The sequence below is a fragment of the Pseudoliparis swirei genome, chromosome 23, assembly GCF_029220125.1.
Source record: "Pseudoliparis swirei isolate HS2019 ecotype Mariana Trench chromosome 23, NWPU_hadal_v1, whole genome shotgun sequence".
NCBI classification, from domain to species: domain Eukaryota; kingdom Metazoa; phylum Chordata; class Actinopteri; order Perciformes; family Liparidae; genus Pseudoliparis; species Pseudoliparis swirei.
In genome coordinates this window covers 10,425,383-10,451,049 of record NC_079410.1, presented here as the reverse complement: position 1 = coordinate 10,451,049, position 25,667 = coordinate 10,425,383, and the positions used below count along the sequence as shown (strand labels likewise).

At 42.5% G+C, this 25,667-nt stretch overlaps 2 protein-coding genes across 5 annotated transcripts in view; one reads left to right on the top strand and one right to left on the bottom strand.

Moving 5' to 3' along the window:
• Positions 1–20,551, bottom strand: part of prkcab (protein kinase C, alpha, b) — a 95,241-nt gene extending 74,690 nt beyond the window's left edge. For both annotated transcript variants that reach the window (XM_056407526.1, XM_056407528.1), the window contains exons 1-2: positions 20,385–20,551; positions 20,074–20,105 (exon numbers count right to left, since the gene is read on the bottom strand). In XM_056407526.1, the coding sequence (XP_056263501.1) occupies positions 20,074–20,105; positions 20,385–20,551 (199 nt within the window). The remainder of the gene's footprint in view (positions 1–20,073; positions 20,106–20,384) is intronic.
• An 835-nt stretch (positions 20,552–21,386) lies between these two features.
• Positions 21,387–25,667, top strand: part of cep112 (centrosomal protein 112) — an 88,383-nt gene continuing 84,102 nt past the window's right edge. For all 3 annotated transcript variants that reach the window (XM_056407415.1, XM_056407412.1, XM_056407413.1), the window contains exons 1-4: positions 21,387–21,418; positions 21,819–21,925; positions 22,081–22,271; positions 22,487–22,650. In XM_056407415.1, the coding sequence (XP_056263390.1) occupies positions 21,826–21,925; positions 22,081–22,271; positions 22,487–22,650 (455 nt within the window). In that variant the 5' untranslated portion in view covers positions 21,387–21,418; positions 21,819–21,825. The remainder of the gene's footprint in view (positions 21,419–21,818; positions 21,926–22,080; positions 22,272–22,486; positions 22,651–25,667) is intronic.

Genomic DNA, 25,667 nt, shown 5'->3' with positions numbered 1-25,667 from the left:
TTCATTTCAGAATAGAACACATCTTTTTCTGCAGACACTAACTTTACCAAAACACTGGAAATCTGACTCAAAATGAAATTATTCTGTCAAAGAATAACTCTTGTTTTCACTTCATAAGGTCCTTCCAGTCAGTCAAAGTACACCAGGTTGCAAAACACTGGCTATTGCTGACATTACAAAAACTGCATAGACTTTTATGTTTCAGTTTTTCAGGTATTTGCATGCAAAACATGTAATCCATTGTTTTTAAACTACATTTCTTGGTTGGGAACTGTATGTCCACATGTAATGTTCACATTCAAAAGCATTCCAGTAAAAACCAAATCAGTTTTTTTCTCTTTACTGTTTACTACAGGAAGTACAGTATAAATACTGTTTACAGTATGATGGAACAGAAAACGTTTTACAGTATTGCTTACAGTGAACAAAATATCCAAGAAACACACAAGAGCATTCTGAACAAAAAACCAACGGCAACAAGTCCAGATAAAAAGGGGGGGGGGGAACTATTGTTCCTTTAAAAAAGTTCAATCCAAACTGTTTATTTTTTTATTTTTACAAATAAACTATGTTTTGGGACAACGGCTGCAATAGAACAACATTCGGTGAGTCAATGTAGGCGGTGTCTGTGTGAACAACATCTCAACCTGTCATCAAAACTTAAATTCTAATCCAAAACTTGCTAAAACATATTTCTCAAAAACATTCCAAACTTACCTACCATCAGGAGGAGATGGGGAATCAATTGTTTGTTTATTATCAGCTGAGATATATTGTTTTATAACTGATATCATTGCAGAACAGGTTTTGAGACTGTATCTAAGGTTTGGAATATTGTGTTTGCCATTGTGGGATGTTGTGTGTTAACATTCGTAAATAATACAAAAACAATCCATAATTTTGTTTAGAGGTGTAGCTTGTCTGTAAAGAAAATGTAAGCATTGTGAAAATGTGTTCACTGACTGCATTTTGTTTAAAAACGACATGAAATGTGTGAATGGTATGGCCACAAAACACTAATTGTGTTTAGAGTTTTGAAAATGTGACCACTGATTGGACAAACGCTTGGTAGCGCCTGAAAAAAACTGTAATGTCTGGAGTCTTTTCTGGAAATATGAACAGCGGAACATCTTGATCACATTACATCATCAGCTTGCAGATTCCCATGGCCATGATGCCTGATGGGATTTGTTGTTTTGCACAGATATTTAAAAAACATGCTTACGCTTCCATTAATATGAAACTGCTATACAGTAGATGTGGTCGTACCAATTAGAACTAATCTAAGTCTACAAGTTACAAGACATCCTTGCCATCGCTATACCATACAAAATCAAAACAGTGTCTAAATATGTTCCTCATATTATCTTAACTTAAAATAGAAAATATTAGGCTACAACAAAGAAATGTGTCAGTTGTTGAGCTAATTACAGCTCAAGCGAGACAGCGAGTGGAACCCTAACTGACGGGGGATCTTACATCATAGAGAAGAAAAACAAAAAGATAGACTACAGTGGCACAGACAGGAAACTAGCAGAGCTTATCAGAGTAGCAGATAGCAGTAACTGCGCTCTCTGTAGCCTCCGACTCCCCTGTAATGTATGTGATTTTATGAGGTTAAGCTTTAAATCACTTTTCTTTTTTTGCTTGAAGATGTGTTTTCCCTTTAGATCGTCCAACAGAATCAGCATAAAAAGGCATGGAATTCGTCAAATAAAATCATGTTAAAGTCACTGGAGGACAGAAATTTGAAATGAGTTCTTCATAGTCAAAATGAGAATTGGCGCCCTATTGGGTTTCTCTAACTGTGGTATGAGTTGATGGAGAAACACTTTCTCATTAAGGACATAGAAGTCAAAGAGGAAAAGTTGCAAACTGGCACACAAACAACAAACAGCGCAGAATCTAACAAATACTCTCCCTTGTTATTTCATCTGTGGGACCCCGGAGACAATAAACACAGATCAAAAGATTAAATTCCTTCCGTTCCACTTTTCACGATGCCAAAGAAAACACGGTAGCCAAGCCCATGATTCCCCCTTGTGGTGCTCGTTGCTATATTTGCTGGGGAGGCTGGGAAAGGCGAGGAAACACGACCGCGACACCTTTAACTAGAGACTCGGACCTGACAGCCTCCGTCTCCTGTCCTCCCTCACCTCTTCCTCCACAAGAGAGCACAGGGGCAGAATGCAGATGGAGCACCGGTAAATGTGTATGAACGCAAGAGAAACCAGCAGTAAAGACACAAGTTGTGCATGTACAGTGTAGCTGTGTCTGCAAAATCGCCCCCGTTTCCATACGAGCTTTTAACAATGTGTGAGAGAGAGTTCACGCTAACCAGCAGTTCACCTTTAAAGCAGCTTGCAGCACATTAACAGCCAGAAATACGAGCATCTGAAATCACAGATAATGACGTGTGAGAGAGTACTTCTCTGGAAGTAGTTTGAATTTCCTTTACAGTTTTTTTCAATCGCTAACAAGCGCTTACCCATACTTCAGATACTTTTTCTAAACTCTTAACACAGACTCACACCTACAAAGCACAATTGGCCAAATGTATAATTTTCTTGTCAAAAGCACATTTTGTTGAATATATACTAACTCTTCATTTCAGAATAGAACACATCTTTTTCTGCAGACACTAACTTTACCAAAACACTGGAAATCTGACTCAAAATGAAATTATTCTGTCAAAGAATAACTCTTGTTTTCACTTCACAAGCTCCTTCCAGTCAGTCAAAGTACACCAGGTTTCAAAACACTGGCTATTGCTGACATTACAAAAACTGCATAGACTTTTATGTTTCAGTTTTTCAGGTATTTGCATGCAAAACATGTAATCCATTGTTTTTAAACTACATTTCTTGGTTGGGAACTGTATGTCCACATGTAATGTTCACATTCAAAAGCATTCCAGTAAAAACCAAATCAGTTTTTTTCTCTTTACTGTTTACTACAGGAAGTACAGTATAAATACTGTTTACAGTATGATGGAACAGAAAACATTTTACAGTATTGCTTACAGTGAACAAAATATCCAAGAAACACACAAGAGCATTCTGAACAAAAAAACAACGGCAACAAGCCCAGATAAAAAGGGAGGAACTATTGTTCCTTTAAAAAAGTTCAATCCAAACTGTTTATTTTTTTATCTTTTTATTTTTACAAATAAACTATGTTTTGGGGCAACGGCTGCAATAGAACAACATTCGGTTAGTCAATGTAGGCGGTGTCTGTGTGAACAACATCTCAACCTGTCATCAAAACTTTAATTCTAATCCAAAACTTGCTAAAACATATTTCTCAAAAACATTCCAAACTTACCTACCATCAGGAGGAGATGGGGAATCAATTGTTTGTTTATTATCAGCTGAGATATATTGTTTTAGAACTGATATCATTGCAGAACAGATGTTGATCTGATGGCGCCGCGAAAGGTCGCCTCGGTGTGTTGGTGCGCGATGTTTTTTATTGTTTTCGTTTTAAATACTGTTTTCTGCTGGGATTCCCAGAGCTCTTTCACCAGAGAAGAGCTCTTGAACATCAGGGGAACAACTCCAGCGGATTTACTTCCAACGTTTTTAACTTCTGTGGAGTTACTGGACATTTTTGTAAAAGGTGTGCTCACCTTCGCCCACGTGGTGAAACGCCGGCGGAGAGGAAAGCGTTCGGAGGCGCTTATGCCACGGAAGCGGGATCTCGTACAGCGCTGCGGGCATATTTCTCTCAACGTCCGCTCACTGTGCAACAAACTGGGCGAACTCCAGCTGCTGGTGGGAGAGACAGAGACTTCTCCTCATCCTCCGTTCTGTGTTTCACGGAATCATGGCTTAGTGGCTCGATACCAGACTCTGCGCTCCAGCTCGCTGGCTTCCAGCTGTTCGAGCGGACGAGACACGGAGCTCTCCGGTAAAAAAAGGGTGGAGGAATCTGCTTTTACCTCAACAACGGCTGGTGCAACGACGTAACGGTGATTCTACAGCACTGTTCGCGGACCTGGAATCTTTATCATTCACTGCAAACCCTTCTACTCCCACGTGAGTTCGCTTCATTCATCCTGGCGGAGTTTACATGCCGCCGAGGGAACGTGCACGAGGCACAACAGACACTCGCTGAACAGATACGGCGTGTGGAGCGGACCTTCCGGACTCTTTAGTTATTGTACTCGGGATTTTAACAAAGGAAACCTCAGCCACGAACTCCTAAATATAGACAGTTAATTAAATGCCCTACCAGAGAAGAGCATTCTGGACCACTGCTACACAACAATCAGCAGGGCCTATCACGCCGTCCCTCGAGCTGCACTGGGAAACTCTGACCACGTCATGGTTCATCTGATTCCTCATACAGGCAGAGACTAAAGCTCTGCAAACCTGTGGTGAGGAAGTTCAAGAAGTGGACCAGTGAGGCTCTGGAGGATCTACGGGCGTGCTTTGACTGTACTGACTGGGATGTCTTCAGGACTGCTACCAACAGCCTGGATGAGTACACAGAGGCTGTAACTTCCTACATCAGCTTCTGTGAGGACAGCTGTATTCCATCCAGCTCCAGGGTGAGTTATAACAACGACAAACCCTGGTTCACAGCGGAGCTCAGGAAGCTAAGACTGCAGAAGGACCAGGCATTCAGGAGTGGGGACAAGGACCTGTACACAGAGTCCAAATACAGGTTTAGCAAGGCGGTGAGAGATGCTAACGACTGTACTCTGAGAAACTGCAACAGCAGCTCTCAGCAAACGACTCTGCTTCTGTCTGGAGAGGGCTCAGGCAGATCACCAACCAAGCCCAAATCACCCCACTCCATGAACAATGTGCTTCTGGCAGACGAGCTAAATGAGTTCTACTGCCGCTTTGAAAGACAATGGAGCAGTCCTGAGACCATCCCCCACAGCCCCACCAACAAGCCACAGACCATCAGCCCACCCTCCCCCAGCCCATCAGGGGCTCACACCTCTGGAGCACCCTCCATCAACTCAGCGACGCCCCTCGTCATCCTGGAGAGAGCAGTCAACAGGCTGTTTAACAAGCAGAACCCCATAAAGCAGCGGGCCGGACTCCGTCTCCCCTCCACCCTGAAGCACTGTGCGGACCAGCTGTCTCGGTGTTCACCGACATCTTCAACACCTCCCTGGAGACATGCACGTTCCAGCCTGCTTCAAGGCCTCCACCATCATCCCGTCCCAAAAACCCAAGATCACAGGACTCAATGACTACAGGCCTGTCGCCCTGACCTCTGTGGTCATGAAGTCCTTGAACGCTGGTCCTGTCACACCTCAAGACCATCACCGACCCACTCCTGGACCCCTGCAGTTCGCCTACAGAGCCAACAGGTCTGCAGGCGATGCAGTCAACATGGCCCTTCACTACATCCTCCAGCATCTGGACTCCCGAGGAACTCACGCCAGGATCCTGTTTGTGGACTTCAGCTCTGCCTTCAATTCCATCATCCCGTCCCTGTTGCAGGACAAGCTCTCCCAGCTGCACGTGCCCGACTCCACCTGCAGGTGGATCACAGACTTCCTGACCGACAGGAAGCAGCACGTGAGGCTGGGGAAACACGTCTCAGGCTCCCGGACCACCAGCACGGGTTCCCCAAGGCTGTGTTCTCTCCCCTCTGCTGTTCTCCTGTACACCAACAGCTGCACCTCCAGTCACCAGTCCGTCAAGCTCCTAAAGTTCGCGGATGACACCACCCTCATTGGACTCATCTCTGGCGGGACGAGACCGCCTACAGGTGGGAGACTGACCACCTGGTGACCTGGTGCAGCCAGAACAACCTGGAGCTCAACGCTCTGAAGACAGTGGAGATGGTTGTGGATTTCAGGAGGAATGCAGCCCCACCCGCCCTCTCATCCTGTGTGACTCCCCGTCGCTGTGGAGTCCTACCGCTTCCTGGGCTCCATCATCTCCCAGGACCTCAAGTGGGAGCTGAACATCGGCTCCATCTCCAAGAAGGCCCAGCAGAGGATGTTCTTCCTGAGGCAGCTGAGGAAATTCAACCTGCCAGGGAAGATGATGGTACAGTTCTACGGCCATCGTTGAGTCCATCATCTGCTCCTCCATCACCGTCTGGCACCCTGCAGCCACAGCCAAAGACAAGCGCAGGCTGCAGAGCATCATCCGCTCGGCCGAGAGGGTTATCGGCTGCAATCTGCCTTCCCTCCAGGTCCTGTTCACTTCCAGGTCACTGAAGCGGGCCAGAAAGATTGTCGCCGACCCTCCCACCCTGGTCACTCCTGTTCGAGTCCCTCCTCGGGAGGAGGCTGCGTCCATCATGACCACGACCTCCGCCACACCAATAGCTTTTTCCGGCGGTCGGGCTCATCAATGGACCCGGGACTGACTGACTGTCACCCCCAGGACTACCACCTCTTCTTCCACCTTCCTCTCTCCTCCTTCTTCCCGCTCCTTCCTCTTCCTCCTCCTCCCTCTTCCTCCCACTCCTCCTCCCTCCTTGCGTTGATTGTTGTTTGTCATGTCCAAATGTTGCACCTTCCACCAAAAAAAATTCCTCGTTTGTTTGTGAAAACATTCATTCTTTGGCAATAAACCTGTTTCTGATTCTGATTCTGATTCTGATTTGAGACTGTATCTAAGGTTTGGAATATTGTGTTTGCCATTGTGGGATGTTGTGTGTTAACATTCGTAAATAATACAAAAACAATCCATAATTTTGTTTAGAGGTGTAGCTTGTCTGTAAAGAAAATGTAAGCATTGTGAAAATGTGTTCACTGACTGCATATTGTTTAAAAACGACATGAAATGTGTGAATGGTATGGCCACAAAACACTAATTGTGTTTAGAGTTTTGAAAATGTGACCACTGATTGGACAAACGCTTGGTAGCGCCTGAAAAAAACTGTAATGTCTGGAGTCTTTTCTGGAAATATGAACAGCGGAACATCTTAATCACATTACATCATCAGCTTGCAGATTCCCATGGCCATGATGGGATTTATTGTTCTGCACAGATATTTAAAAAACATGCTTACGCTTCCATTAATATGAAACTGCTTTTCAGTAGATGTGGTCGTACCAATTAGAACTAATCTAAGTCTACAAGTTACAAGACATCCTTGCCATCGCTATACCATACAAAATCAAAACAGTGTCTAAATATGTTCCTCATATTATCTTAACTTAAAATCGAGAATATTAGGCTACAACAAAGAAATGTGTCAGTTGTTGAGCTAATTACAGCTCAAGCGAGACAGCGAGTGGAACCCTAACTGACGGGGGATCTTACATCATAGAGAAGAAAAACAAAAAGATAGACTACAGTGGCACAGACAGGAAACTAGCAGAGCTTATCAGAGTAGCTGATAGCAGTAACTGCGCTCTCTGTCGCCTCCGACTCCCCTGTAATGTATGTGATTTTATGAGGTTAAGCTTTAAATCACTTTTCTTTTTTTTGCTTGAAGATGTGTTTTCCCTTTAGATCGTCCAACAGAATCAGCATAAAAAGGCATGGAATTAAGGTTTTACCATTTCTTCTTTTGTGCAGCTCGGCTTAGAGCCTTCAAACGTCAGCACACTACACTCATCAACGTTTCTAAACACTCTCTGCTTCGTGTTTACTATAACCGTGTGTATAAGTACACATTTGAATATTTTAATTTGTGTACAGGGGATCTGTTTCTGGTGGTAAATGCGTTGACAGATGGACTGTCAGGTACAACAACAAAAAAAGAGCGAGGTGTGAGAATGACTAAGAGCTGCAGTCTCTTACTGGGTGACCCTCAAACTGCGCAACACACACACACACACACACACACACCGCACCACAGGAGCAGGAAGAAGGAACACACGCTTCAGAAAACTGGCACACACATTTCCTAACCCTCTGCCTCTCGCTCACTCTCCTTGTCTCCTGCGTCTTTGTCCTTGCACAGAAATAGCTTGAATATGAGGAAGGGAAAGTCCCGCTTTTTCCATCTCAGCCAAACACTGCCTGCTTTTTATATGCATTTTTTGACTTACGTTATCAACACTGACTTGAAACAACTAAAACAGGAAAATAAAGATGCATATATATATATAATTCCTGCTCCTGACTGCGCCACTGTCCTGTTGAGACTCCGCCCACTGTTGAGACTCCGCCCACTCCTCCTCCCCACCGCCATCTGCCTGATGGATCGTGGAGGTCTCCATCGTGGAATATGCCTACTATGAACTATTCATACACTCTGTCACATTCATTGAATGTATTTTAACTCTAAAATCTGTCCTTCTGTACACATTACATCTATTGCATCTGTCCATCCTGGAGAGGGATCCTCCTCTGTTGCTCTCCTGCAGGTTTCTTCCCTTTTCCCCTGAAGGGTTATTTGGGAGTTTTTCCTGGTCCGATGTGAGGTTTTGGGGCAGGGATGTCTATGTGTACAGATTGTAAAGCACTCCGAGACAAATTTGTAATTTGTGAAATTGGGCTATACAAATAAACTGAATTGAATTGAATTGAATATATATACTCAATTCATCAATTTGTCGACCAACAGAAAAGAAAAAAAAGGTTGGCTACTGATGTGATCATGGTTTTAGATATTTTTGAGGATAAAAAAAGCCACATATCACCTTCTCACATGTGCTAATATTCTGCTTTTCTTATATCTGATAATGAACTGAAAACTGAATATCTTTTGAACCGTTACTTTATCCAAACGCTACCTTTATTTACCGTAATTTTTCACAATTATTTTGACATTTTATCGAATTGGAATTGATGAATTCCCCTTAAAAAACAACAGATTAATAGATCCGACAAGACTATGAAATCAATGACAATAATAATATCAAACTATATGATTTTTGGCTTGCCACAAATAAACGCTGAAAATGAAAACAAATGCGAAAGAGGTGGCATGACATTACGATTAATGATTTTCTTCCCAGCATGAACTTCCCCTGGATCGACAACACAAATTATGTGCGTATGAAATCTCGAAGGAGCACCAAATAAAAACCGCACTCACCATCTTAGTTTGGGCCTTTTTCCTTTGCTTTTGCATCATATCTGAGAACACGCCACTCTCCATCACACACTATAAGAGGCACACCCAGCAAGCTCTGAATCCTCCTACACATGGTGCTCACCCTGTGTTGGTCAAGACTGATACCTCTGAATTAACCATTCCCATAGCTGTGGGTGTAATCAACGCAGAATTCATCAAGCACAGCTGGAGAGGTGAGACTCGTATGTAGAGGTGAGCTCCCCTAATCGAAGTTCCCTCGGGGTGAGTCTTTCCATCCGCAAAAGACAGCTGAGCGTTGCACTCACAAACACACACTTGCATCATCATCATCATTATCACCATCGTCATCATTCGTCACTGATCCATTCACCTTGAGTCTGAGACTAAGTAACCCGAAACATATTATATGTTTTCATGGCAACAGATGATAGCTACGAGTAATACACCAATAATGGGGTTGAATGGCTGTTTTGTGCTGATGTTGTCTTTAATATGAATCATTGGTGCACCATCTATTATGCATATAAAGTTCAACATGCTTCCATCTTTCACCCCGTAGAGCACTGCAAGCTGTATTCATTCAGCATTTGTAACCATACCGACAAAAATGTATGCGCTATAATTTGTAGCTATATCACAAAATCAACATAAACAATGGACCCAGGAGAAAATCAGAAGTCAATGTTGAGTTTTTGGACCCATAACTTCCATACTGAAGCAACGCCACTTCTGTAATTATTCTAACAAAAATGTCAATCTTTTCCTAAACCTAACCCACTGTTTCCTGTGAAGAAGGAAGTTTATTTTGAAAAGACTGCATGCAACATGGAAAATGACACATGTTGTTGGACTTTTCGTGGGAGAACACAATTTATTTTATTTTATTCTCATTAGCATAAACCAACGTTTTGTAACAGACGGTCCAACTGTGTGGTAGAAAGTTATCAGCATGTTCGTGGTAACACTAATCTAGCTGCTACGTCTCTTCTGTCATCACTCAGATTAAATCCCAGCTCCCTTCGCTCTCTATTGTCGTTAATGCACCCACACACACACTTTTTTGAGGATCCAGCATCGTCATGGTTCAACTGCTCTTTTGCCTTTGTTTGTTCAAACAGAGATTAAGAGGGAACAGCATGTGTCATCTTATTACTCAGCATTGCGTCTGAGCAAAAACACCCAGGCAGCTCCCTGGCAATTAACTACCCACTCTCAGCTGTGTAATGCTGCCAAGCCTCCAAAAAGACCCTTTTTAATGTCACTAGATGACATTGTGTTATGCAAGCAAAACATCGTGACATGATCTGCCGAGACAGTCATGTTGAAATAAAAATATTGCACTCCTGGCGGTCGCTGCTGCACTGAAGATGGGGGCAGAGTTTGTCAAGAATCGGCTCTGCGATGGTCTCCTCCCTGTTGTCGTGCTGCCGTGTGCGTTCACAAAGGGCTGCTGTTTTGAGATCATTCATATTTGGATTTACACAAGATCTCAAGCGTTTTACCCGGCTCACAAATGCATCGCCACAGCTAATGAGGCCCATTTATTCTTATGAATGGAAGCTAATGCCAATCTCCCGTTTTGGCTGATGGGTTGTTATGGGAAGTGCTTCCCTAGGTTGAAAGACATTGTGTGCCACTGGCACTGTTACCATGGTAAACTGAGCAAGATGGAGTGTATTGTAAAATATTGTATTGCAGTGTGTTTGCTGTAAAGAATCCTCCCCCAGTCTCTGGTAGGCCCCACAGGCAGACGGGGACTTTCCAAATGCATAATAAGAAAAGAACCATGCGTCGATTATAATAACAGCGCACACATGTTAAGGCAATATTAACACGTTAAAAACTAAACCGTTGCTGTTTAAAGTATTTGCTGCTTCACATTAAAAGCGCTCCACTGGCCAAACATGAACAAGGGGGCTTTTATTGTGATGCAGTCACAGGAAATGCAACGTGTTCATCACAGCAAACCTTCATCAAAAATGGTGTCCACAGGAGAATCCTACTGGACTGGAAGTCACCTCGCCCTCCCAGTTCCTCCTTGTGGCTCAAGGATCTAGTGTTCTACTTAAAATTGGAGAAAATCAAGTTCTCGTTGCGGCGACAGCCGGAGAAATTTCAATCTACTTAGGGTCCGATTATCCAATACTTTAATAAATTGAAGACTCTCTCATTAGACTCATAAATCATTTCTGTTATCTTTGATGTTTCTTTCAAAAAAAAAAATATTTACAAAAAGGGGGGAGGGGAAGCTATTTAAGTTGTCTTGAAGCTGTTGTAGGAACTTATAATTAGCAATAATTTACAATGTCTCAAACTCATTTCTGGTTTCAGTTTGACTGTATTGCCTCCTACACTATTTACACTTCTGTGTAATACTTGAACAATTCAAGCAGTGCGATTTGTTCGATTTGTTCTGTGTTGGGATGGGGGGGGAAATGAAAAATGACGAGTTCAATGTATAACTGTATACTCTGCTTTTGAGAATAAACACAATTTACAACAAAAAAAATGGTGTCCACGAAACTTTTTTTGGGGGGGGGGGGGCGAGTATTAGGCACAAGCTACAAATACCTCTGAACAAAAGATTGTAAAACATATCCTCTCATTTCATTTCCCACGAGCGTCATTCCCCAATCCTACCCTCCTCATCCTCACCCCCTCTTCCCAGTGAGTTTCAAAGGAGAGCTCTGTGTCGAGCAGCCAGGCGGTGGCAACCCCCTTGTGTTGCCACGGAGGAAGGCCCCGCGCGGCTCTGTCTTCGGGCGCTGCTAACTGGCACACAGATCAAAAACCCTTTTGGCCACAGACTGTTAAGATTCTTCAATTCAATTTGACGAGCCACCAAGGCCGACATAGAAGAGCGAGCCTTCCTGACGGTGTGTCACTATGGTGGCGTTTTGAAACACACAAGCAGGGCCGACAACTGCTGCAATAGAAAATACACATATTTAAACCCATACGCTATATACCGGAAATAATGTGTGTCTGTGATTTCAATCACTATTGGGATATGATGCACGGGAACTAACGAGTTACATTTACTCTGTTATGAGTACATTTTTGAGTAAATTGTGCTTTTACCCCATTACTTCTGGATACATTCATCGCATTTCTCTTATGTACTCATTCTTTCCTGCAGGCAGGTGGGCAGCTGACAGCACCGTGGTGGTCTGGCTGCTAGAGAGGAGCTGGTCCCAGGCCTGCTGGCGCCTTGTTATCCTACCGCAGCCACGCCTCCACATCCGTCTGTTTAAGGCTGCCGTTCTCCACGTGTTTTTAGATAAGCCATGTGAACGCCACCAAATGTTAACGCGAGCAGCGCTGGGTAAGTCTGAAGTCACCGAACAAAGACACGTCGTATAGCATCCTTCAGAACTACTACTACTCCTGCTTTCTGCTGTCATTTAAATATTAAAATGTGGTTATTTGTGTGTTTGTTCACTTCTTTACTTTTCCCCGAGGAAGTGGTTGAAATAATTGCAGTAATATCCACATTAAATAAAAGACTGGGGGAGAGGGGTGAAAGACAGCAATGCGCTAGTTACTCGTGAATCAAGTATTTTTTAAAGTTAATACTTAAGTACTCTTTTACTTCTACTTGAGTACTTGCTAATGCAAAGTAGCTATTTTTACTGGAGTACAGTTTTTGGCGACTCTCCGCCCCTCGGCTGGTAACATAAAAGACCCATCAGAGGAGCGTTTAAAGAAACAGAAAGGAAACGGCACACGATGTCGCTTCAGTGTCGGGTGAGGAGTGGAGAGAAAGGGAAAGGAGACAGAGGAGAGGAGGGGGGGAACACCCGGGAGTAAAAATGGACGTTTTGAAAGTGGAGCAGAGACAAGCACAGGCAGAATTACACATAATTATCGTGGCAAGCTAAGCTTCCACTCTTGGTGTAATTAATGCCGTTCAGCTGGGAGAGGGCTTAAAATCGCTGATGTATAAAAGAATGTCACCGCGATGTGTTCTCCACATTCAACAAGATGATATTAATGAGCCCCGAGCAGGAGATACTTCTTCGCCCCGATGATAAACTTGGGAGCTTTCAAGAGAAATCAAAATGAGGTTTGAAGTGAAGCGTTGGACGTCAGTCACGCAGATGAAAAATATTTTATATATTTCAGTTACCAACTAGTTTTGAAGCGAGAACTCTAAGATGTTTCGCTCAGTCTGCTCTGCATCTAATCCAAAATACATGACCGGATTCATCAGTTGAGAATATGTCAAGATCGACTTTCTCATTCTTTCTTCCAGGAGCTCATGATTACTCTCGCTGGGAAATCTAATTTGCTTTTGGATCAACAATTAAACTACTGTTCTGATTGGTGAAGGTGCCAAATGTAACTTATATTTCTAGCACTGATGATTTTTATAATAAACAAACTTCCCTTACTTTAAGTGACTAAATAAAGAAATAATGAACTACGCTTTTTAGTTAATGGATTCTCGAACTCGTGTTCATGCTGTTTCCTACAAAAGAGTGAAGTCCACACACAATGTTGATATTAGAATTTTTTTTTTTTTTTTCTCAATCCATAGTATAGCAACAGGGCTTGGATCTGTTTTGGAAGATCGAATGAAAGACACGAATAGCATCTTAACACACAAAGCAGAGTGGAGCAGGAGGGCCCTTCACAAGGCACCGGCGTTGTGTAAGATGTTTAGTGTCTAGGAGGGTCTCCCTTGAGGAGATGCAGAGCTCTCGCTCTCGTGTTCCAACACCCCCACTCTGCTGCTCCTTGATTGGTCAATGAGGGCCAGCGCTCCATTCTGAGCAGCGGAAGTGATCGGCTCTACACCTACGCTGCCTTTAGGGCTCAGCGACGGTCTATTTGGAGGTGTGTGTGTCAGCCCTCGTCATGCTAACTGACACGTATGTGATGTCGCCCACTGGGGGTAACAAACGTCCCAGAGAGTGAATGGAGCTGCCTGCACCCAACGCCCTCATCTGTGCGTGCGGTAAAGATGATGATACAGATCTCATCGTTATCACTCGAGGAGAAGTAAATAGTCCCTGGGTTGGAAATGAGAGGAGGCAATGTTGGCTGCAATTGGTATGCAAATGTAATTCGAACACAACAACAAATTATAGGCTGGCTACAGTTATAAAAAAGGTCACCACGGAAGCAAAGGGCAGACTGAAGAAGAACCGAAAACAACATGGAGAGGGTTCACGACTTCACGGCCACAGCGTCGCGAGCAAACATCATGCACGTTTTCTACAAAAGGACTAAAACATAATATTTTGTTTTTTTATGTACTGCCAATGACTTTAGATTCATTTGTCTTTACACTGACCTCATTTAAAACACAGTGAAATAAAATAAATATTTTTTTTATTTTCAACTTTTATTCTCCCTGTGTTAATTTTTCCATGTATCTGTTGGTTGATTTAAAAAAAAGTTTGTTCATCAATTAAAAGTTATTAATTTTCATATAAAAATCTGTACCTTTTCTGAAAACCTGAAAACATCTGATTACTCATCTAATACTATAGGCTTAAAAGGGTCTTGGGGCGTATTATAATTTAGTTTACATTCCCAAACACAGCTAGTTTTTCTCTAATTGGCTCATTTTACCCTCATTGTTTTCCTGCAGGAGGCGACAGTCGTCTGCAGCACTGGTTCTCAAATGGGGGTATGTGTACCTCTGGAAGTACGTGACGGCACTCCAGGGGGTAAACGTGAGATTTAAAAAATATTATTTATTAATTATTAATATTATTTCATAAGTATTCAATAAATTATATGTGTAAATTGAGAAACTGAAATTTGTATATTATATATTAAATCAGACACTGGTGACACACGGCTGTGTATTAAATCTTTTTTTTGTCCACATGGGGGGGTCACTGAAAAAAGGTTGAGAACCAGACCCAATCAAATCTGATAATCTGATTCAAATCACTAACATATTCTGTTTCACTCAGAAAGACAACTGGCAATATTCAAAGAAAAATCTCTAAAAATCCACCATCCACTGCTCAGCACCAACAAGCAGACAGACACAGTTATGAACTCGCTGGTTAATCTAGTGCAGTGTTTAGCAGCAAAAGACACACAAATTTCCCTTAGCAGTCCCAAAAACAGAGCTAAAAGAGAGAGACTATTGGACTTGTATTCATCAGGTGGGCAGAAACTCCACATGAATGATCCATATCGACTTGTGTCAATACTCTGTCCCCAATTGAATATAGAATATACACTTTTATTAATCCCCAAGGGGAAATTAGTTCTCTGCATTTAACCCATCCTTAGTTATTAAGGAGCAGTGTGGCTGTGCGCCGGAAGCAACTGGGGGGGGTTCAGTCAGTGCCACTGACACTTGACTTGCAACTAATGGGAGAGGGGGATCGAACCACAACCAACATGCAAGTTGCAGACAGCCTCTTACCCCACTGAACAAAGAAAAAATAAGTTATTTCTGACTTAAGTCAATCTGATATTCAGCAATCTGTGATCTTACTTCTCAGATGTAACTTGGCCTCAGTTCTCAACCTTTTTGTTTTCATCTCTTGAACATAATACTGTACATACACTGTTTTCACTCTGCTCTCTTTCATCTGCTCTTGAGTATTCACACTATTTGCATTGTCTTTGCCAAAACTCCACAGCATGAAGCCAGGATGTGCTAAAGGCATCTTTGACTTCATTATCTCTCGCACCCTCACGCTTCCACCCATGCACTTGCAAATCCTCCTGTGTTTCTTAAGTCTTCTACATTTGCGTTCAACTTTGCCTCCTTCTCAGCTTCTTTCCACTCTACATTGTTACATCCTCTTCCTCTTCTTCTTCTCCTTCCAACCGCCTCTCCCTCCTCCTCTCGCCTTCCTCATGTCCAGACGTAGACTCTCCTCCCAGTGATGGCTTCTCAACTCTCCAGATGGCCCAATCATTTCCACAGACGCTCAGCTCGATAAGGCAAGGAGGAGGGGGGGGGGGGGGGGGGCATCCACCATGGTGACAAGTGATCTAATGCTGAAACTCTCTCTCACAACACTTTTTCCTGTGGGAATTCATAATTATTAAATCAGACCTGAAATGTAATTACATCATAATTTGTCTTTCATATTTTTGTCATATTTTGATATGATTCAACCTTTGTTCATATGTCATACTTTCTCAAGTCAAAAACTTAAAAATACAACTTGCAATGTTGACACATGGAGCTGCAAGTGTTGAGCGCCTATCCATCTGTCAGCGCTGCGTAAAAGCAACATAACAGCCAATAATTTATCTCTGCATCATTTGATGTCAATGAATACATTCATCAAATCACTCTGGGGATTCCTAACAAGAAGGTGGGTTTCTGGTCAGGTGAGTAATTCCCATATTTGCCATTTGGTAAATAGAAATCAAAACCTCTTTTAACTTTTTAATATTCCAATATGCTGCTAATCATCTGAATCTGATTTAGCGGGTGCATATATTATTAATAGGTTTCTGTATAGCAGCCTCTCTACATCAAAGTGAAATGTGATTTTAAAATGTTCCGATGCTGGATGTTGTGGTTAATGATGTTTAATATATGGTTTTAAATATTCTATTATTAACTAAATAGTAAAATATTATCAACACTCAACAGACTTTGCTCACTAGAAATGTAATGTTCAGATTTCAATATTCAGGTGTTTTGACTCAATACAGCATGCATACAAAACACAGCACAATGAAAGTCAGTGGGAATTAGAAAAAAAATTACAGGATGCACAGCGTGAGGAAGCAGAGGGAGGGCTTATGACGTGCAAGTTGAGTGTATCATTGATGTATAGGATCAATCATATTTTATATTTAGTATATTGTAGTGAGTCACATCTTAGTCCCTACAATAACTTGAATGAAAGTAGGTCAAAGTGAATGCACAACAGTTTCAAGAAAATAGCAGTAAATGGGAGGCTGCTGCACATCAATCCATTATGATGTTGGTTATTAAGTGTTCCATTCATGATAATGTAATTGTGTGACATGCGTTCTACATCCCCAACCACGCCGAACCACACATCCCCATTGTTACCTTTCACAATAAAGAGGGTAAACCATCACCAACCTGGGAGCAGCAGGGACTCTGTCCTCCACCCACACAGATGCTTTGGATGGCACTCTGCTGCTCGCTGTTGTATGGTGAAGGTGTGTGATCACGGGAGAATAAACCAAAAAGCTGCTATCTGGCTTTTCAATGCAGGGCAGGAAGCTCTAGACAGCCCTTAATCTGCCCACGACAACATGTAAGAAACAATAAACTGATGCCAGCAATGCAGGGAAATGAATACATGAAAGATCACGTAAGCCAGGCTTTATCATCTTTCTGATAGCTTTTAGGAGCCCAAATATTGTGCTGATGAGCTGCACCTCAAAACATGCAAAAGTGTCACCTTTAGCAACATTAATGTACGTCATGCGGATGCGAATGCCTATATATCCGTAGTGTTACCAACGATTACAAAAGACGTTAAACATTCGAGAAATCTGCATAGCACAGCACACTGAAAGCACAAACACAACCCGGTCCTTTTCCCACATAAAAGACACACGTGTCCATGGGGTCGACACAGAGCGTTAATTAAAGCCACAGATCTTCTCACTGCATCATCACTTTGTAACATGACCCTGCAGAATGACACCAGTTGGCATGAGAACAACACACATGCCAGGACGTTTGGTCGTGAGTCTATCATCACGTAGTGCAGTCAGCAGCAAGATACATCAGTTTGCTTCTTCTCATTCCACTCAGTGTTTCGTAAGATTACCACCGTCTAAATGCACAGCACCTCCAGACTGGCCCCTCCTGAACGGATGAGCAGTTATGTTTCAATGTCTGGTAGTTTATACTTTAAGCTTAAAGCAGTAATCTTTGTTGCATACATTCATTTAATGTTCTTGCACAAATGCAATAAAAAAGAGGGAGAACAAGCAGAATTGTACAGGTCTACTTTAATTAGAGATATACATCATATCATTTCCATTAACTTAATATTTCATCTTTTATTTTACATTATATTGTGTTTCCATATACTGGTGATTTGACCTTAATGTGACCCCCTCTCTAACTCTTCCTCCTGCCTCCCTCCTTCTTTACACTTTCCTTTGCCTTTGACTGCCACAGTATCAGATGTCTGGAGGTAAACGTTACTTTAGCAAAGATAGTAGCATCGGGGTGTTGATTTTGGGTCATATGTTCTTAGTTTGTACTCTAGGTTGAATGCACTTATTGTAAGTCGCTTTGGATAGAAGCGTCTGCTAAATGATATGTAATGTAATGTAATGTAATATGTGGCACCCTGACTCCACGTAAAAGCATGAAGTGAAAGTCTAGCCTTTCGACTGCTTTGTGCAAAATGCAACATCAAATCTAAAAAAGGTGTTCCGTGTTCTTCTAACAAGCAAAATTAGAAAGAGGACTTTCAAGACAGTGGTTTGTGTCGTCCGGCTGCCACACCTGTTAACGATTTGGCCGCTAATTGCTGTCTGAGCAGCTGTTGCTAATGAGCTTCGTTTAGTCGGACCAGTATAAGAAGGAGACACATATGGTCTCTAACAAAGCACAGGTTACCCTCCAGCCTAGTACTGCCCAGTCAGCTGCACGTCTCAAACCTTAGCATCTGGAAAGGAGAGGGTGCTGCTTTTCAGTTAATAGCCATGGCTCTTGGACTACTTCTGTGGTATGTATTATTGATGTTGAGCATTTCTTTGCATTTAATTTTCTTCAGTTTCCATTAAATATTTTTAATTGAATGTCTGTTCCTTACTGTCTTCCTACAGGATTTCCCTGACTTGTTTTTTGCTGTGTGACTGCAGTGTTGGATTACCAGCTGAAAAAGGTACAGATGTTTTTTATCTTTATCACATAAGGCCATGGCAACATCTCATGTTTTGACTTTGTTTTTAAAGAACATGGAGATCGCAACAATGATGATAAACAAGCTGAAGCTTTGGATTCTGGAATCGTTGATCGCCGCAACTGGAAGGCTTCAGCCAACCAGCTGCTTGTCCCTGATCACACGAGCTACAACAAGCCTTCAGCTGCACAATGGCCAAGTCTGACCCCATCTCTTGAAAACCTGCTCGACACCCAGAGTGTTGAGGTGGAAAGGCTTGTTAATGGTCGGCCAAGAGACTGGAGCCAGGACGACCCTGCAAAAGAGCTTTTGTTTCCTTTAAGCTCCAGCCACCTGCAAGAAGATGACACGCCAGCACAGCCTCAGCCAGGCACTGTCCATACTCTATATCCATATATGAATACTGGGCATTTTTCAAATGCTGCAGTTCCATATAGCAATGGTAATTATGTGAGCGAAGGATCCTCACCTTCCTCCAAATGGGGCCCATTCCCCAGTAAACCAATTAATGTGGTAGCCCGGCCATTCTATCTATCTAGGTGGGAAAGCCCCTCTTCTGGGCTCAATGGAGGAGAGAACTCTAACTTTAGGCAGATCAACTACCGGCCACAAACGGCAGTTGTCAGCACCCCAAAAATGTTCAAGGCCCACAGAGTGAGGGAACCGATCCGTCAAAGCTATATTGTCCAGTCCAGAAAGGGCTTCCAGCGAGCCAGTTATCTCCAACGCAACTCCAGGTACTCTCCAGCAGTTCCCAAGAGGGTTTAGGGTTAACTGCTGCTCCTCGTAGTGTAAAGACCACTGCAAGGTATGTCCACAACTAATGTTTCTTTAAATGCTTATTTGACAACTGTTTCAGGATAGTAAATATGGTTACTGCTTTTCAATTTAATGTTAACCCTCTGCTTTCTTGTTTGCAGAATGATATGCCCTCTGAAGAAACTAAATAAACACTTTTTGAATATATATATTGTTCTATGTCCAAGTGTCACTAGATCTGCAACCTCTGTAAACCATTTCCTCACGGAACCACTTATTGCTAATGCCAAAATAGAGGTTTTTGCGTGAATACTGTTAAAAAGAACCATTGTTTGCATGAGATGGCAAACAGGCCAAGCATGCTCAAATATGTATGCTTTTCAATGGCTGCATCAATTTATTCCTGTGGAGCTAGAGGTCTAACTTTGGCCAAACAGACGCTGTCTATGTTGTGCTACTCTCGTGACTGATATTAATGACCGCACCAACACACATGCAAGTAGTTTACCTTGGCATTGAAATCCTTGTTTCCCAAATCCCCTGCAAAACAAATTGCACAATTAGGCTGGATACAATTTTCAAAAACTAATTTAAACTTTCAGTATCTAGGACTGGGGTCTGAACTTGTTTATCTATCTTGCACTGATTAAAGCTACAGAAATGACCTCAAATGTGTTCTCTGTAGCCTATACTTAAACAATTAGGCTTTCAATGTGAACATATTAAACTTACACAATCAGACAATATTTAACATATCCGTGAAGGAAACTGCTGCATCAAAAGTGAGACTTCTGCATTAAACGCACTGGGGAAGCTTACCATATGAAGTCTGTACAGTGGCTGCAGAACGTCGGCTGCTTGAAAAATCTCGCAGTAAATTTGTGGTTCTTCACTTCATGCACATTTTTCTGCCGCAAAGCCCCTTTGCGGGCGAATCGGTTCCTAACCCCAGCTGAGTCGTTATAGTATAAAAGATGGTCCGCCATAATGGGGACGAACCGACCTACACCACCACAACTTGGTGTTGTCCCGATGCGATTTCTGTGAGCTCCTCGTCTCTGTCACAGCTCTGACGAGGTGGGGTCTCGGCTGGAGGAGCTCCTGACAGACCGCACGCCTCCCCTCTGCCCCGACCACATCTGAGCGCTTCTTTTTCATCCAAAGTGACGTCGGCGAAGTCCGCCTTCACGTGCTGTGGGAATATCTCGCTTCAATTGCAGCGCACAATTAACCTGGTAGAGTTCACAAGTTTTGCGGTTGACCAAAAACCTCATGCACGTCCTCTAATCTTCTCTGTGCAATAGATAAGGGTGTTTTGTTGGTGTTAGATTGCCTGTACAAACATATATTTGTAGGCTATATTTAATTAGAACCAAGACGGCATGTCCCTCTATCTGTTACTGACCACCCCACCAACCAAAGATGTGGTGCACCATCGTGTGGACTTAAAGTACATTGCAGTTGACTAAACTGAGATTCATTTTACACCAGGCAGCAATCTCAGATACTCCATTTTACTTGACTCTATTCCATGTTGCTGAGGATTTGGTATTTTATAGTTTGAACCATATACACAATCAATAATTAAAACGGGGCTTTATATAATGTCAATGTCGTGCTGGCAGTAGTAAAACGTATAGGCAATATTCTAATTGGATATGTTTCCTTAAAGAAAACTGGGAAGCTAATATATAACTTGGAAAAGTAGCCAGGCGGCATCAAAAAAGGGAAATTGTACAAAAGTATGTCGAGTTTCTATGGCAACAGGGAGACGCTCCACGGAAACCGGATGTGTCGTAAAGTCAGGATGCTAAAGTTTTGAACCGTTTTGAGCGGCCAAATCCGGGCTACAAGTAAGTTGCTTTTCACAGGTTAATTTACATTTACATCCAAAGTAAACTCCTCTTAGCGTGTTCATCTGTTTATTTGAGGAAGTCTGTAAAATAATAAAAACACCCCGCCAGCGTTTTCCAGGTCGGATTTAGCTCGCGTGCTAATGCTTCAATTGCGCTCCAGGCTCACTCCTGAAGTATTGTACCCATCGCTGGTTAGTTAACTCTGTTAGCTAGCTAGTGTGTGAACAGTGCAGTTATTACACTGGTTGTCATGTCACGTGCTGACATTACACGATGTTAAGTCTTTCTCGACGTCCACTTTTGAAACTGAGTGAACAAAGTCGGATTCAAACTCTCAAAACTCGCTAACGGTATCTGACTTATTATTCACGGTTGAGTCTATGTGTTCATATCCCAGGGAAACCATGAGCAAACACGAGGACTCGTGTGACAGGCTGGATACTGAGTTTGACCATTTCCTGTTGGACATGAAGCCATATGTTCTTAAACACCACAACAAGACAGGTGAGACATGTCCTCTCTGGCTTAACAATACTTTAGTCCCTGGCTCTGGTTTCTTATACTATTACAAGCAAGTGAATGCCACCAGAAAGTCACTGACAAGATGATACATGTATCTATTGTTTTCCCTCCATCCCTCTCTCTTCCACTGACTCCAGAGCGCCAGCGATGTGCAATATGGATAAAGAAGCTGTGTGATCCGACTGCATGTGGTTCGGGTGTGACGGGTCGTAAGAACCGCAACATGCATGCCCGCTTGCTCCTTTACATGCTTCAAAGAGGAGTCTTGGAGAGGCCTTTCACCAGCAAACCAGATCCTGGCAGCCTCAAGACACTCCCGACCTACATGGTAAGAATGACTGCTTCATTGAATCGGGAACATTTATATTGCCATGTAGGAGTGACTGTGTGCCTCTGTACTTCAGAGTTAATGAACATAGTGACATGGTGTCAGATACTAGTCTTAAAAAACAGATTTAATGAGCATCGCAATGTTTTGCAAATACTGAAACGGACTTGACTAACCACATTGTTATCTCCTTTCTGCGAACTTTTCATTTTCAGTCCATCTACTTCGATGAGCCACTGAGTGGTCGACCTGTGGAGCAGAGCGATGCAGGTCTGCCTGACTGGGTGACGGGAGAGCTGGGTCGCTACAGTGATGACAGTTTGGCTGCCAGTCTGCTTCAGGACCCAGCCAGTTCCACACCTATTGCAGCTCACCACAGGTACTATTCCATTGCACATTACCCCACTTAAATATAAACTTAGGTTGGTGCATAGTGCTGACGAAGAGCCAGAATCTATGGTCTAATGGCTTGATGTGTATGTGGGTCTGCAAATTGGAAATCTCCAATCCGTCACTCATTTATCACACATATATTATTTCGCATAGAGTTCTTGAAAAGTAATTTTTCTCTGACTTCTAACATCAGCGAGGCCTTTTATTTAAATGTTCACACCGCGCGTCCATTTAGACCGACTTGGTGACACGGAGAAAGAGCATGACAGAAGTCAGACATTTACCTTGTGATTCAGGTTTAACAGCGAAGTGAATGAACTCCACTGCCGACTGAAGTCCCTTCTAACAGCGAGAAGCAGAGTGACAGCAGACTCACATGAATGGGCCCATGATATTATCTGTCAGTTATACCGTTGTATTAGCAATATATAACTTTCCTAAGCGGAACATATTCTCATTTATTCCTTGGCTGGTCTGAATCGCAGTGAGGGGTCCTGGCTCCCTTCTCTTTCGAAATGCAACACATTATACAGACAAAAGTCAAATATTGGCATTCAACTATAGTTGTGTGGCAGCACAAATAGACGTTTAACAACGTAAAGTCCTTTATTTAGATATATATAGAATAGAATATACTAGTTCTCTGCATTTAACCCATCCTTAGTTATTAAGGAGCTGCAGGACACTTCGACTTGCAACTAATGGGAGCGGGATCGCTCTTACCCCACTGAGCTAAAGCCGCCCAAATGTGTGTGAGGGAGAGGATGCTAGATAACTCAGAAGATAAGCAGGCTGTGTTGAAGATATTTTATCAGACTCAAATTGAACTTGGCTGCTGGATACACAGCTTTCGTGAGATTGTCCATCGTATTTGCTCAGCAGCACTAGTTCTTGCATCAGTCTGCATATATGTCTGGATAAGCTTGGTAGCTCATAAGCTTGTTTCTTAAACTGTTGGATTCCTATTCTTGTATGAGCATCGGCTAAAGGCCCAACACATACATTTATGTATTTCAGATTTATAAATGTGCCACTTGATTATAACTAGTTGTCTGAAAGCTCATGTGCTACTTCGGTACGCCTGCAAAACAATCAAATGAATGCATTTAATCGCGTTAACACACCTGTGTGAACTCTTTCAGCGCGCCTCCCTAAATCATCCGTCCTCCCAGTTTGCTCCTTGGTATTTCCTCTGACTACAGGCAGTTCAGGCGCTTGACAAAGTGGTGTTAGTAATGACTCACGATCTTTCATTCCAATTAACAAGGAAAGGAAAATCGGAGCCCAGTGGCTTGATATGCTCATTAGCATAATAACAAGAGAGCACTGTAAGTGCAGCAAAGAGCTTAATATCCACCAGGGCACTGTGTAAGGGAGCACAAGCCCTCTGCTGCCATATGTAATTCATATTTTACTGTTGGGGTTTGTAGAATATTTGATTCTTAGAAACATTATTACAATATTTGTCACGCATATTATCTTGCCCGTGTCCGTGTCCCACCAGCAGAACATATGTTAATTATGTCTTATGAGTTTGTACCTTAACACTGGATTATGGTGAAATAAAGTCCATTTAAAATGCCAGCATACTTGATCACTTGCTCCTTGAGTGTGATGTTAATGGTCACAATTATGCTGCAGTGCTTTTGTTTGTCTTATTCATGAAGTTTGTTCTTTAAGTGTTTGGATACTTTATTGTCGGATTAATTACCTTCGCATTGAAAATGCGGAAGGTTATGTTTTGATCGCCATTTATTTATTTATTTGTGCTATGTTATTCCAGAAACTCAAAAAGTATTGAACCGAATCGCATGAAATTTGGTGGGATGATTGGTTATTATCCGGGGACCATTTGATTAGATTTTGGGATCAATCAGGTCAAAGGTCAAGGTCAAGGTCATGGAAAGGTCAACTTTTTTTACCATAGCACGATACATTTTTGTCCAATTGGCATGCAACTAATGCCAAAATGTTCATAATTTAATGCCCAATCTTGTGATATGCGAAGGTATGCGCTCTACCGAGTGCCCATTCTAGTTAATAATTGTGGTTCTCCTAAATCTGTGTGCATCGATTCATTATTATCAACATAGGATCTGTTTATATGACTTGATCGCTCGTGCTGAGGTATTTTCATTGACCTGTTTGTATGAGTTATTTGCATAGTAGAAGCTGTAGCTTACATTACAAGTGGTACGACAGCCGTTTCTTCTGATTGTGATAACACCACGAAACACTCAGATCACAGGCCGACGTCCTGATGGAGCAAATTAGCCGGACCAAGAGTCCTTTTATGTGTCTCTCTCATTTAGATAAGATTAAATTGAAGGAACTTGTCTGACTCCCTATGATGTGGCAACGTTTGATCTCTGTCTCACTCGCCATTAGTGATGGGCAGGGCTTCTTTTAGCTTGTGAAACGGTCCAAGTTTCAAGATCTGAAAGCAAAGTCGGTACTTCTGATTACTGTTTGTGTGTGTATGTGTGCGCTTGTGTGTGTGTTTTAACAGATACATCATCTACTACAGTAACCTCATTAGTCCAAAATGCCCTGAGTAAATACCGCCACACGTTCAACGATGTCCTTGCTGTTCCTCATGCAGCCACAAGATGGAGCCACTGATTTGTCCGTAGCACTGATTCAGACAGAGGAATGCTGTCAGTGAGGTTAAAGAGATCATACAAAACAGCTTTGGTGATTACCCAACATGTCTTGTCCATCTTCTTCTGTCACGTTGTGTTGAAAGGAGACGGAGCATGATAAAGACACACGGGAGAAAATGCTGGATGTGTGTTGATTTTCGACACGTTGACTTTTTCATCTGCTCTCCTGTTGTCAGGTGTTCAAGTTTAGTACAGTTCATCTCTTTGTATTACTCGACGCACCATTGTCAATATCCTCTCTTTTAGGCTTTAAAAAAAAAAAAAAAGTAATCTTCTTGTTTTTCTCTTGTCTCTCCCTCGGACTTCTGCATTCCATGTGTGTGCTTTTCATCCACATATG